The following is a 13,064-nucleotide window of genomic DNA, read 5'->3' as shown; positions in this document are numbered from 1 at the left end:
TTAAGAGTCGTTTGGATGGGCCTATGACTTTTGACTTATAAGCCAAAAGCTATAAGTTAAAAATTCTAAGTTATGACTTTTGACTTATTTTTATTATTTTAACTTAAAAATACTTTTTTATTTTATTCAAACACTACTGAAGTGCTTAAAAGCTATATTGGCTTAAAAACACCTAAAATAAGCCAATCCAAACAGACTCTAAGCGTACCCTAATTAGATGTAAGGATAGGATTGTGTCCTGAACTAAACCAAAGATATTTGTTTTCTTTTTTCTTGGGTAAAATTATCAATATGTCTACCATGATGCCGTGCTCACCTTATTTGTTTTTAGTGTTTTTCCATCCACCTCATCTCTTTGTTTTTTTTTTTGTTCCAAAATTTGCTATTGCAGTCAAGAGCCTATGAAGATTGACTATTTTAGCCTCTGGGTTTGATCAAGGGGGGTGGGGGAGCAAAGTTATGATAACGATAGATTAACGTCTTATAAAATGATGTTGAGATATCTTTTCAACCTACCTTAATTACCAACTATCTTCAACAATCACTCTCGACGTAATTAAGCTGTACTCTGTGAAATTTTGTGATGATGTACAAATTATTTGTAGCTTGGTCATTTTCTGTTCTGTGATCTATTGATTTCACTTTATTCTATTTAATTAGTGTCATTTGGCTCGGGCTAACTGAGGCTAAAAATTTAATTTGTAGATATTCTTTTAATTTTTTCTGTTCTTGTTTTTTTTTTGTTTTTGTAACATCAGTTTAACACTTTAGAAAGACTTCAAAAATATTAAAGTACAAAAAGGCATCTGTAAGTTAAAGGAAAACACTTTTCTTAGTTTATATAGTAAACTTTTTTTAAAAACAGTCAAACAAATGAAAGCTCTTCTAATTCTTATTTTACTGAATTTTTTTTTGAGATTAAAGTCTCCGAAGACCCAAATTAAGTTAATCATATGTTAAATTAATTTCATTTATTTCTTTGAATTGAACTCATATTGATTAACTTATTTTTATATAAGGATACTACAGTATTCAATTAATGTCAAAAATATTTAACGCGAAGTATTGTTGTATATATGATGCAATCAATAGAGTTAACTTGCAAATAACTATTTATTAAAAGCCTTGATATTGCAAGATACTTTTGTAGATGTTCTTAAATTAAACCACACAAAAATAACTACTAAAAAGTTAATGAAATTAAATTGTTCGTACTTTAAGCTTTCTTTTTTCCCCTCCAAAAGATGCATGTTAAGAAATAGTAACATTTTTTCTTTATTTAATGAACCATTTTATGAAATCGATATTGTAATAACTTTTTCATGTTGAACTTAACTATTTTGTCCTAAATTATATAAAATATTGATTATCCATTTTTTTGCAAAATATTTTAATATTAAAAATAAAAAAATATACTTTATATTCAGATATATATATATAAAAAATATTTTATAGTTCCTCTTTTAATTTAATATGGTAATTTATTACATAAATTTTATGTTGCGCACATAGAAATAAGATTAATTAGCTACCGTACTTCGGAATTCATTTTTGATTGAGACGGTAGGACTATAATTTACATTTTTGATACATAATTAAAGTATTTAACAATGATAGAAGTTATTTTTGTTTATTCTTTTAATTTAAAACTTAATCCTACCTTGAGTGTAATACGTGTTAATTACTTGTGCTTGTCAACATGTACGACATAAAATTACAGGAGAAAAAAGAAACTTTACGTTTAATTGGACAATAAAAATTTAAAATAGCAAATGATAAATGATAAATAACATCGAAAAATAATAAATATATTATAAGAATAATATTTAATACAATAATTAAGCCTATATTAAAATAGAATTTGAATGATAGGATAATTCTTTATGTGTGTATAATAAATTTTTAAGAAAAAATATAATTTGAAACAATTTAATAATATTTCCGCATAAAAGACTTAAGTATGCGTGAGTGTGCTTTGTGTGGTCCACTATAACATTTTCATGACATCATCGTTTTTAGTGGCATAAAAAAAGCTCTTAAAATTTATCAAAATGTGTGAGGATTTACGAAGTTATAAAAACTTCCAATTAGGGGTAAAACGAGACAAAAAAATTCATGTGAGGACTACGAAAAATGAATATTCTCACACATATATATATAGTAGTAAAGTAATATTTTGGCTATTATACTATGTCGCATAATTAGTCATATTAACATATTAAATTTTATATTTAATCAAATACCGTTATATAAAATATTGAAATAGAGGAATTAGTGATGGTTATTTCTTCCTCACGTTTTCTTTTCTTTGTAAATTGTAAATGCTTTCCTTTTCCCCTTCCAGTTTTTTCGTAGGAAAGCATAATTAATTATCAGCTATCTGGATTTTAAGTTGTGACAGTAAAGTAGAGGAGGATATAAGTATCATTTTGAAATCTCATTAAATTCAGGTATTTACTTCCTCCCACTACTAAAATCGAATTTCTTAAACGCCTTTGTCAAATGAAGGAAGAACAATAGATAAATATCTGGTCGGATACACTATTTAATTATTTTCCTAACCGGTATACATAGATTAAGCACCGGAATAAGTGATTATACATATACATATTATACATTCATAATTAATTTTAATTTAACCAGTTTGGTGAGCGACCATTTAAATTTATTCTTCAATAAAAATTAATACTGTAGTTGAGTGAAAAAGGAGGTGAGGAAGAAGAACAACTAAATTTTCTCCCTTATCCCTATTTCTTTCTTGTGTGTGCGCTCCTCTGAGACAGAGATGCGTGATTTTCAATTTTCGTTAGGCACAATTTCAGCTTATATGCATTCATAGAATAAAAAAATTTAATATTATTAAATTATCTAAAAAAAAATTACAAATCACTGTTTATAAAAGGACAATTCAATGCTTGGAGCATCACACATTTTCCACACCCCAAGAGGGTTTAATGTAGGCAACCTATTATGACGCAAGTACTATCAGTGATTGATTTCATGACTCGAATTCGTAATTATATGTCAGTTTACCGTTGCTCCAAAGTTCCCCTTCTATATGTCTATGTCTACAAAGAGTAAAATTAATAAAGAGTACTAATTTGAATTAATGAGGCAGGTTACCTATTGCTGCATGTTAAAAGTGCAAATATTATTTATTATCGACGTATAATTCTATAACAATGTATATAAGAAAAACCACAATAAATCACACTATCAAGAAACTCCATCTCTATTTTAAAAGTACACTTTATTGTTGTTACTTATAGGACTCTCTCTTTCCAGAAGGCGATAGCAGAGACAACAATCACTGCAAATACAAAGAGTAACAAAGGAGAGACAAAGACAGAGATAGAGAATGAAAGTAAAAACGATAGCCTTACAAACAAACAACTGATACAGAGAGAAAGAGAAAGAAAGAAAAAAATTCGTTCATTAGTTGAAGCGATCCTTTTCTTTTTGAATCCTACAGAAGTGAAAACGATAACTGAGAGCCTTTGCAACCTTTCCGGCCTGCAATTCCATGAGGTAATTATATTCTGCTGCTTACATGGATAAAACTGAAGTTCTTTTTTGAATAAAGAAATTGAAAAAACAAAAAAGTCTCTACTTTGATTCTTTCTCCCTTTTCCTCTTTGCACCCTTTTTTATACTTTCCTCACTTCTAATTATAGTTGTATCCATGATCTCTTTGTCGTATATCTATGAGGAGTATCATAAACGTTTATTTATTTTTACTATCTTATGCTCGATCCATGGTAGACAGAGCAAAAGAAGGACGTGGGTTAATTTATCATGATGGTGGAAGACAAGAAGATGATGAGATGAGATGAGATAGTCATACACTTCAACCGTCCAATTTTGAGAGAAGTTCAATTCTTCGAATAATCCTATGTCCCAAGATTATCATCGCCAAGGTCTTTCTAGTTTCTCGAGTGGATTCGAGAGACCTCAAGACCACCACCAACAACAACAACAACATATCGCCCACCAGATCCGAGGAGAAAAATTAACAGTAGAAGGGTTTGAGCCGCCACTGCGCATGGTATCCACTAATGAAGAAGAAGGAGAATCAAGTGGAATCCAAGGTTATGAGACAGCCGGAATGTTGTCTGAAATGTTCAATTTTCAGACGATGGCCCCGGCGACTACTGCAACTGAGTTGTTGCAGAGTCAACTGTCTCATAACTATAGATACCAGAATCAACAGCCACATCATCAGCAACAGCAACCTCCAACAACGGATTTAGGGAATGAGTGGTTTGGTAACCGACAAGGGGTCGTAGTTGGTGGAAGTTTGCAGGTTCCATTAGGAGATGCAAAAGATGTGAATTCGAAGGTACTGGATAACCGTGATAGTGTAACTGCGCATTATCAGCGTCAGCACAATCAGATACCAAGTATAAATACGGTGGAGTCCATGCAACTTTTCCTTATGAATCCACAGCCAAGGTCACCAATATCACAATCTTCTTCACAACCTACTACTTCACCTCTTCAAGGGTTTCCTAGTCCAGCAGGAGGGCATTTCGGTCAATTCACATATGGAGGAGCAAGTACCACGGGGAACCACTTTAATGCCCCTAATGTAAATGTAATGGAAGGGCAAGGTCTTTCATTGTCCTTGTCATCTTCTTTACAACATTTGGAAGCAGCCAAGGTGGAAGAATTAAGGATGAGCAGTAGTGGGGGAGAAATGTTGTTTTTCAATCAAGGAAGTCAAAATCATCATCAATTTCATCATGTTGGTTTTGGTTCTTCACTTGGAATAGTCAATGTGTTGAGGAATTCTAAGTATGCCAAAGCTGCACAAGAGTTGTTGGAAGAGTTTTGCAGTGTTGGGAGGGGTCAATTATCCCAAAAGATCAACAAAGTTTCCAAGAATAACAACACAACATCAGCATCTAACCCTAGTGGCAGTAATAATAATTCATCTTCTTCAAAGGATATCCCTCCTAATTTGTCAGCTGCGGATAGGCTTGATCATCAGAGAAGGAAGGTCAAACTTTTAACCATGCTTGATGAGGCATGTATAATCTTTCTCCCTCTCTCTATTTCTTTATAGAATTAACTAGGGGCTTATCCAGAATTTAAAAATCATGCATTCGAGTTAGAAATTCTATGACAACTCAATTTACTAGGCTCGAAATGTATTTTTATGCTTATTTAGTGAATTTCAACTTATAATATATAATTTGAGTCAAAATTACTGAGTTCAGATAAATCCGTACATTCGCCTCTGGGGTCAATGGCCAATCATTGTTGTTTATTTAGTACTATGTTAATTAATTGAGTACAAGTTAAAACCACAAGAAAGGGAAGGATTAGAAAATTAAGGTAGTTGGAGGAATATTTTATAATATAGAAAGCCGGCTAAGAGAGAAATAGGTTTGTGAAGTCCATAGATTTGAGTAGGTTGAGTTTGATTTCATTTTAATTTAGAAATGAGTATTTAACAGGTGGGGTGTTAAGCATAACATAAGATTTTGGTTTGGTAATCTGCTCGCACTCTTCCATCAAGCTAAATACTTCTGCCAAAATATGTTAACCCTCCAGCAGTAGATATTACCCTTAAATGCAATATGATTGTACGACCAACAGATTTCAATACAGACAAAAAAAGTGATGCTTATAAATCCTTCTGCGAGAATATGATTTACTTTATTTTGTTTCTTGATACATTATATTATTATTATCGCTGTATTGTGAAAATGCTAAGCTTAGGCACATGCAACAAAAACACACATAGGATATTCTTTCTTCAAAACAACAATCATTTCCCAATGTATTATTGCTCACATATACTATCAGCTTTCTACCTTCTTTTTTTTTTTTTTTGGTCAAACAGCTTTCTACCTTTTTATTAGAGTATACGTATTTATGTATCTTTCTTCTTCTTTTTTTCCCTTATTATTTCTATATTCTTGTTTGCTTGAATGGAAGGTAAAGTCACAGTTTTAGGGAGTAGTTTTCTTGTTGAGGAAATTTGACTTCCCAGCTGCACCTTATGTTTTTCAACTAATGGAAGGCAAAGTCACAATTTTAGGGGAGGGTGTTTAATTTGTTCTCTGCTATTTCCTTATATCTCTTTTATTGGCAGGCAATATTAATAAGTAGTATTAGTTTAAAGGGTTTAAGTTATATACACAAACAATTATTAAATCATAGTAATTGTTATAAACACTTATCGTTATTGCAGATACCTTAGCCTGATACAACAAAAATATTATAGACTGTCAGTGTACAGAACTTAAAGCTCTATTTCAAAAAGTATAAAATAGTGTAGAAAAATGTGATAGTGTAAGCAATTTTTTACATCATCAGATTACCTTTACATGTTATAGTAGGTACTTTATCTTATTTCCAAGATTATAAATTCAACATCTCAAGTAGACTTATCTACAAATATTGTTGGTATAAGACTATAAATTGATAGTGTAAATAAATTAACTTAAAACTCTTATCTAAAATGATTATTTGTTTTGCAAGCAGGTAGACAAAAGATACAACCACTATTGCGAACAAATGCAGATGGTAGTTAACTCATTCGATCTATTCATGGGTTTCGGTGCTGCACTTCCCTACACTTCACTTGCACAGAAAGCCATGTCTCGACATTTCAAGTGTCTAAAAGATGGCGTAACAGCACAATTGAAGCAAAGCTGTGAAGTGCTTGGAGAAAAAGATGCAAGCACTTCAGGATTGACTAAAGGAGAAACACCAAGGCTTAAGGTGCTAGAACAAAGCTTGAGGCAACAAAGGGCATTTCAACAAATGGGAATGATGGAACAAGAAGCTTGGAGACCACAAAGGGGCTTACCTGAACGCTCTGTCAATATTTTAAGAGCTTGGCTTTTCGAACATTTTCTCAATCCGTACGTCTTTCTTTCTCACTTTAACTTTTATCCTAATCATTGTTCCCTCCCATTCAAAATAAATGTTCACTTAGTCATTTTATTGTAGTTCAAAATAAGTGTCCACTTACATAACCAAAAAGGAATTAACTCTATTTTTTCAAATTTGCCCTTAATTACTCTAGATAATAAATTATCAAGAGTTTTATTATGTAAAAATAGTTTAGTCAAAATACTTTTTTTTTGTGTGCAGGAGTTAGTATTTTCTTAAAGGGTGTGTTAAAGGCTAAGAGAACGCTTATTTTGAACCGGGAAGTAGTATTTTGTTTAATAAATTTTAAGCAATATAATTACTGTATTGTAGTGTGTATGCATTCATACTTGTTATACACTGATATGCATTACAGACGATTACGGCTAGGTGGGTAAATATTTTTTTGTGGCTTGGTTAAAATGTTAAGATCCCTCTAAAAATTAAGTCAAATAATATGTTACAAAATGTTAAATTATACTAATATAGTGCGTAAGAAGATTATACTACTCCACTATATATAAGTTACTCCCTCCGTCTCATTATATGTGATCATGTTTAACTGGTCACAAAGTTTTAAGAAAGAAGAAAGGAAAAAAAATTGAAATTGATGATGTAAAAGAAACTAAAATTTTATGTGATTGTGAATAGTATAATAAAAAATTCAAAATTAAATTGTCTCTAAATACAAAAAATGTTAATCCTTTTGGAATTGGCTAAACAATGTGTTACAGAGATGAGACTAAACAACTATATACTCCCTCTGTCCCATCTTAGTTATCACATTTCTCTTTTGCACGACTCTTAAGAAATCATAAATAAAAGATACTAGTACTATTTTTACTATTTTATCCTTATCTCTCTCCAAAATTGCACTCTATTCAATATTGGTTATATTCAAGAACAGTTAATGTTAAGAATAAAAATTAAATTTTATCTTGATTTTATAAAATGATAAATATTTTGAAATAAGTATTTTTAATAACATTGATGACTAATATGAGACGGAAGAAATATCTCTTTGTTGACTTGCATTTCATTTTGTAGACTCTACCTTAGTACCTTTACAAAATCAAAATCTTCAAATTTACCGCAGAACCAAAAGTTAATGACGAAAGTACAGATCCCATGATCATGGCATTATGATTGGACAAAATGAATTTTAGTCCAATCAGCTTTTATTAGTCTAATCTAAACGCATTTCCAATCCTCATAGATTTTCTTTTCTCTTTCTTTTCCCCTCTCTTTGCAGTCGGTGTTTAAAGGCACTGCTGGAATTCAGTCCTTTCTTCTCAGTTTAAAGAAATGCAAAATTACCTCTACTTTTTTGTGCACCACTTTTACCTTGCAGTACAATTTGTAGTGTCTGTCTGACTTAGGCATGCCTTTGAAAAGTTCTAGATTTCTGAGGTCATTAACATACAATACCATTTCATTTATAGTTAAGTAAAAATATTAAAATCAAAGAGTTTTTAAATACAAATATGTTAATTTTCTAAAGTGAACTAAAATGCAAAGACTATTTTATGCTCCCTCGATTTCAATTTTGTATGTTGTAATTTGACTAGACATGAAGATTAAGAAAGACATAAAGAAATTTTGAAATTTATAATCTTAAATACTACGTCATGATATTTGATTAATAACTTTTAAAAGTTCCGATTTCAAGCATACCATTATATTTGCATGACCATCATTAAAAATAAAATGAAAAGTTAAGTCAAATATTTCCAAATTTAGATAGATGATATTCTCTTGTGGAAGGAAAATGTAGTGCTCATTAAGCAGATATGCATGGCAACAAGTTAACAATGACGATAAAAGCAAGAGAATCTATCTATCTATCTATCTAATGAATGAATGTTAAGAAAAATATCAGAGCTGCAGTTGTCTTCTCGCTTTAATCCTGCTTTTGCCAGATCTACATGCTGAAGTTGGTCTTTCCTTTTTCGATAGCCACGCCAATATACATACAGAAAAAAGAAAGGAAAAAGTGTCAATTCTCATCTACGGATAAGGAAAGCATTTGCATCTCTTTATACGGTTTAAGTAAGGGATTCGTTCTGATAGTACTATCATTTTTCTGCTTATTTTTTTCAACAGGTATCCAAGTGATGCAGATAAGCATCTGTTAGCACGACAGACAGGTCTCTCCAGAAATCAGGTTCACCCACTCTACTCTAAATTTCTCTGTCTTTCACATCCTTTTCCTCTTGTTATTCATTATCTGCATAAAAAATTAAAGTCAAAGGTGCATATATATCCCTTAACTTTGCGATTTAGAGCCCGTTTGTATTGGCTTATAAGTTGCTGAATAAGCTGTTTTCAGTTTTTTTGAGTGTTTGACTGGCCAGTTTAAAGCCATTTTGTGCTTAAAATAAGCCAAAAAAAATAATTAGGCCCGTTTGGCTTAGCTTATCTAAAGCAACTTATAAGCTGCTTTTTTTAAGCCCATCCAAATAGTCTCTTACAGCAGGTATACCCCCAACTTTGCGATTTAGAGTAGATATACCACTCGTTAAAAAAGTGGTGCATATATACCCATGCCGTTATACAAATGGAGCAAATATATCCTTTTTGTTGCCAGAATTTTGTTTAAAAATCATTTAGCTTATCTTTTAATTAAGAAAAAGTCACGTGGCTTTAAAAATATAAGTCAACCCATTTCTTAAAGCCACGAGACAATTTTTGTTTTTTTAGTGGGTTGTTCGTTCGTTTAAACAAAATATTTCCTTGACTTTAAAAAAGAAATAAGTCTACTCATTTTTTTAAAATAAACCAGACTCGACCCACTAGAAAAAAATTACCATGTGGCTTTAAAAAATAAGTTTACTAAAAAAATAGGTAGACTTATTTTTTAAAGCAACTTGACATTTTTTAATTCAAAAACATGCTAAATGGTTTTTTAAAAAAATACAATGTTAACGATTGTCCGGCAGCAGGGATTGAAAAAAAATAACCCGAAGATAAAATTCTTCATAATATAATACTCTTTTTGTTCATATTATGTGACAGTTCCTTTTTAGTATGTTTTGAAAGAATGCCACACTTATATATTTGTAAATATATTAATAAGTTTAAACTTCTTATTTGACTCTTAATGACATGATTTTATTACTATATAAATATCATGACATGTTTAAGGTCATAAATTGCAAAAACATTAATTCACGTAAAACAAAATAGAGAAAATACTAGGTTTGGTTAGAGCGATTAAGAAAATGGTCTCTCAACAACTTATACTACATTGGTTGGTGTCAAAAAAAAAAATTCATGCATAATTCTTTTATGAAGGGTTTGCTGGAGGTATTAATACTTGCATTAAATTATGCGAAAATAGATATATTAGTTATTTTGGGGTATAAGATGCGAAAATAGATAATGTGTGTTAGTCATACAGTGGATAGAAATATTTAATGATAAAATATCTCTCAAAGTATGTAATCTCTAAATATTACTTAGTTCTTGCAATATTAATCACTTTACATAAATTCTCTCGTTATTATTTACCGCATAAACAATCCTAGCTGCATTATCATTCTCGCATTATACTTGCGTTAATATGTAGTAGCCTAATTAAGCCTTTTTAACCAAATAAAGAAAAGCATGTGAACCAACCATCCCCTTAATATAGTATAGTTAAATCCAAAGATATTCGTGGGGTATACCTTACTGCAAAGGGTTTCGTTCTCCAGTTTTCCTTCCTTCGGATAAAGCAATGCCACAACTGTCTTTTGGCCCCCCTTCATATTATTCTTAGATTCTTTCCCCAAAGAAATAAATTCCAGATAAGTTAAAAGAAGAAATAGTAAAGTTTCAGAGGAATGTACGTACATCCAAACATTAGGACTCAAGTTTACTAGTTGATACTTGATACTACTAATCAGTTACATTTTAGGTTGCGTTTGACAGGGCATGTTGTAGGAAAAATAATAATTTTAGTACGTATATTACTAAAGTAGGAGTATTTTTTTCTCGAGATTGCATCATACGCCCCAATCAAAACTCATCACCAGGGGCGGAGCTAGGTAGCCACCAGGGGGCCGAACCCCTCGGTGAAAAGTTACATTATGTATACAAGGTTAAAATAATTTTTTTATGTATATATAGTAGATGTTGAAACCTTTGACTTCTTCGTGTATTTACTTCATATATCAGATATTTGAACCCCTTATGTGAAAATCCTGCTGCTGGTCATCACCACCTTACTCGTAGACTCTAATAATTGTGTTTAAGTTTAGAGATTTTGTTTTCGAGGTCAGAACAGTCAAATATTTCATGGATCTGGTGACATCATAATGCTGAGTTAAGTATATTATTCTAGTCTCTATATAATGTTGTCTTATATATGCAGGTTGCAAACTGGTTCATAAATGCAAGGGTGCGGTTGTGGAAGCCGATGGTAGAAGATATGTATCAACGAGAAGCCAAAGAAGATGATGGCATGGAAGATAATAATACTAGCCAAAACCAAAACATTACCAGCAATATCAATGCACAAACACCAACGCCTAATATTAGCAGTTCTTCTACCAATACAGCAACAACAGAAACAAAACCAGCTGCCACTGCCACAATTAATACAACAGTTGCTTCAGACAAAAGATCCCAAATGAATGCCCCTGAAAACAACCCTTCAATTTTTGCAATGAATAGCCATTCTTCCTCTATGCCAACTCAAATATTGCCGTCGATTCAAGATTCTGAAATTGGATCGACGATGATAAGATTTGGGACCACTTCGGGTGATGTTTCTCTTACCTTAGGATTGCACCATGCAGGAAATCTACCCGAGAATACGCATTTTTACGGTTAATTAAGATATTTTAATTTGAAGGCTGCTACATGAATCATAATATAGATATATATTGTTACCCCATTAGTTTATACTAAATTCTACTTACTGCAGCAAATTACACCAGATTTTGGTTGCACATATAATTTTCCTCTATAAATCATGTTATGCCCTTCATCTCACAAGATAAATAATGAGAAACAGTTGCTTTACCTTAGCTTACAACACACCCACATCTATATACTGTTAGGGGTCATAATTGGTTGCTGGTCAGATAGTGAATTTATTCATGTATTAAAACCGGCAAAACTAATAAAACCTATGCAAAACTCAACTAATACCGTTTATTTGGTTATAAGCATAATTTCAGTTTCTAAGTTATGAATCGATTTAAAACTCAACATACCTAACACCATCTCTACGGTAACAAAGCAACCTCTATAATTGAGTAGTACTTAAAGCAAAGATTTTTGTTTTATATTCGGGATTTTGTCGACATAATCAAATTTACTTCCTCGATATGTGGTATAAGTCGGAGGTCCATAGGCAGGGCGGATCTACTCGGTGGCGTGGGGAATCAATATATATGTATTATTTTATAACTAATACACTACACAATTTTTTGAATTAGTAATACAACTACACAATGAATAACTAAAATCTTACCAATGTTCTATTAACTTTTTAATAATCCTAGTTTCAATAAGTAATAGTTACTACTTTCCAGTTAGTACTATAGTATAAACTTTACATAACTTCTTCTCTCTTCAAATAACCAGTTCTTGGGTTCCCCTTTCCAAATAACCTTCCAAAAGAAACCTCTATAATTGTTTCTTTTAGTTATTTACTTGTTTTTTGTCTATTTAAAGCATTAAAAGATTTTTGTTTGAAAATGATTTGTGTCTTTGTATTCAGGATTTTGATATCACGACGTTATAGTACTTTTTAAGAGCGATACGAATTTTTAGACAATAAAAGAGACGCTGGTAATTTACTTCCTCGATATGTGGTGAGAACGTCAGTGTTTACTAAGGATCGGAGGTCCATAGGATAAACTCTTTCAGTACCCTAGCTCCGCTGAATACTCCATTTCTCTTGATTGTAATTCTCCATCAACTGAATTGAAATTTTCCTAAGATAAAGAACCTTATGTAAAAAAAACATCAATATTTAAGGCTTGAAACTTCTAATCACTAGGATTACTATATATGGATGTAAAGAAAAGTATGCACGTAGAGATTTTTTTTTTTGAAAAACCCATTGACATAGATGACAACTTCTAAGGTTAAAGTCGGCTCCACGAGTCCATTGGCTACAATTTGAAAACAAGATAAAGTAATATATGTGTAGTACCAAACAAGATGCCTGTTCGTGGACCCAAATT

At 31.5% G+C, this 13,064-nt stretch overlaps 1 protein-coding gene across 2 annotated transcripts; it reads left to right on the top strand.

Moving 5' to 3' along the window:
- Positions 1–3,231: 3,231 nt before the first annotated feature.
- On the top strand, positions 3,232–11,806 carry LOC132036862 (BEL1-like homeodomain protein 4). Of its 2 annotated transcripts, XM_059427261.1 has the most exons (5): positions 3,232–3,528; positions 3,763–5,026; positions 6,493–6,875; positions 8,989–9,049; positions 11,240–11,806. In XM_059427261.1, exons 2-5 carry the CDS (start codon positions 3,893–3,895, stop codon positions 11,699–11,701), a joined length of 2,040 nt encoding a protein of 679 aa, XP_059283244.1. In that variant the 5' UTR covers positions 3,232–3,528; positions 3,763–3,892; the 3' UTR covers positions 11,702–11,806. The 2 variants fall into 2 exon arrangements, with proteins under 2 accessions (XP_059283244.1, XP_059283252.1); XM_059427269.1 differs by lacking the exon at positions 3,232–3,528 and having other exon boundaries at positions 3,564–5,026.
- Positions 11,807–13,064: the final 1,258 nt, after the last annotated feature.

Source organism: Lycium ferocissimum, chromosome 2, assembly GCF_029784015.1.
Source record: "Lycium ferocissimum isolate CSIRO_LF1 chromosome 2, AGI_CSIRO_Lferr_CH_V1, whole genome shotgun sequence".
Classification (NCBI taxonomy): Eukaryota; Viridiplantae; Streptophyta; class Magnoliopsida; order Solanales; family Solanaceae; genus Lycium; species Lycium ferocissimum.
Note: the sequence above shows the minus strand (reverse complement) of the source record. Positions and strands in the feature narration are given on the sequence as shown.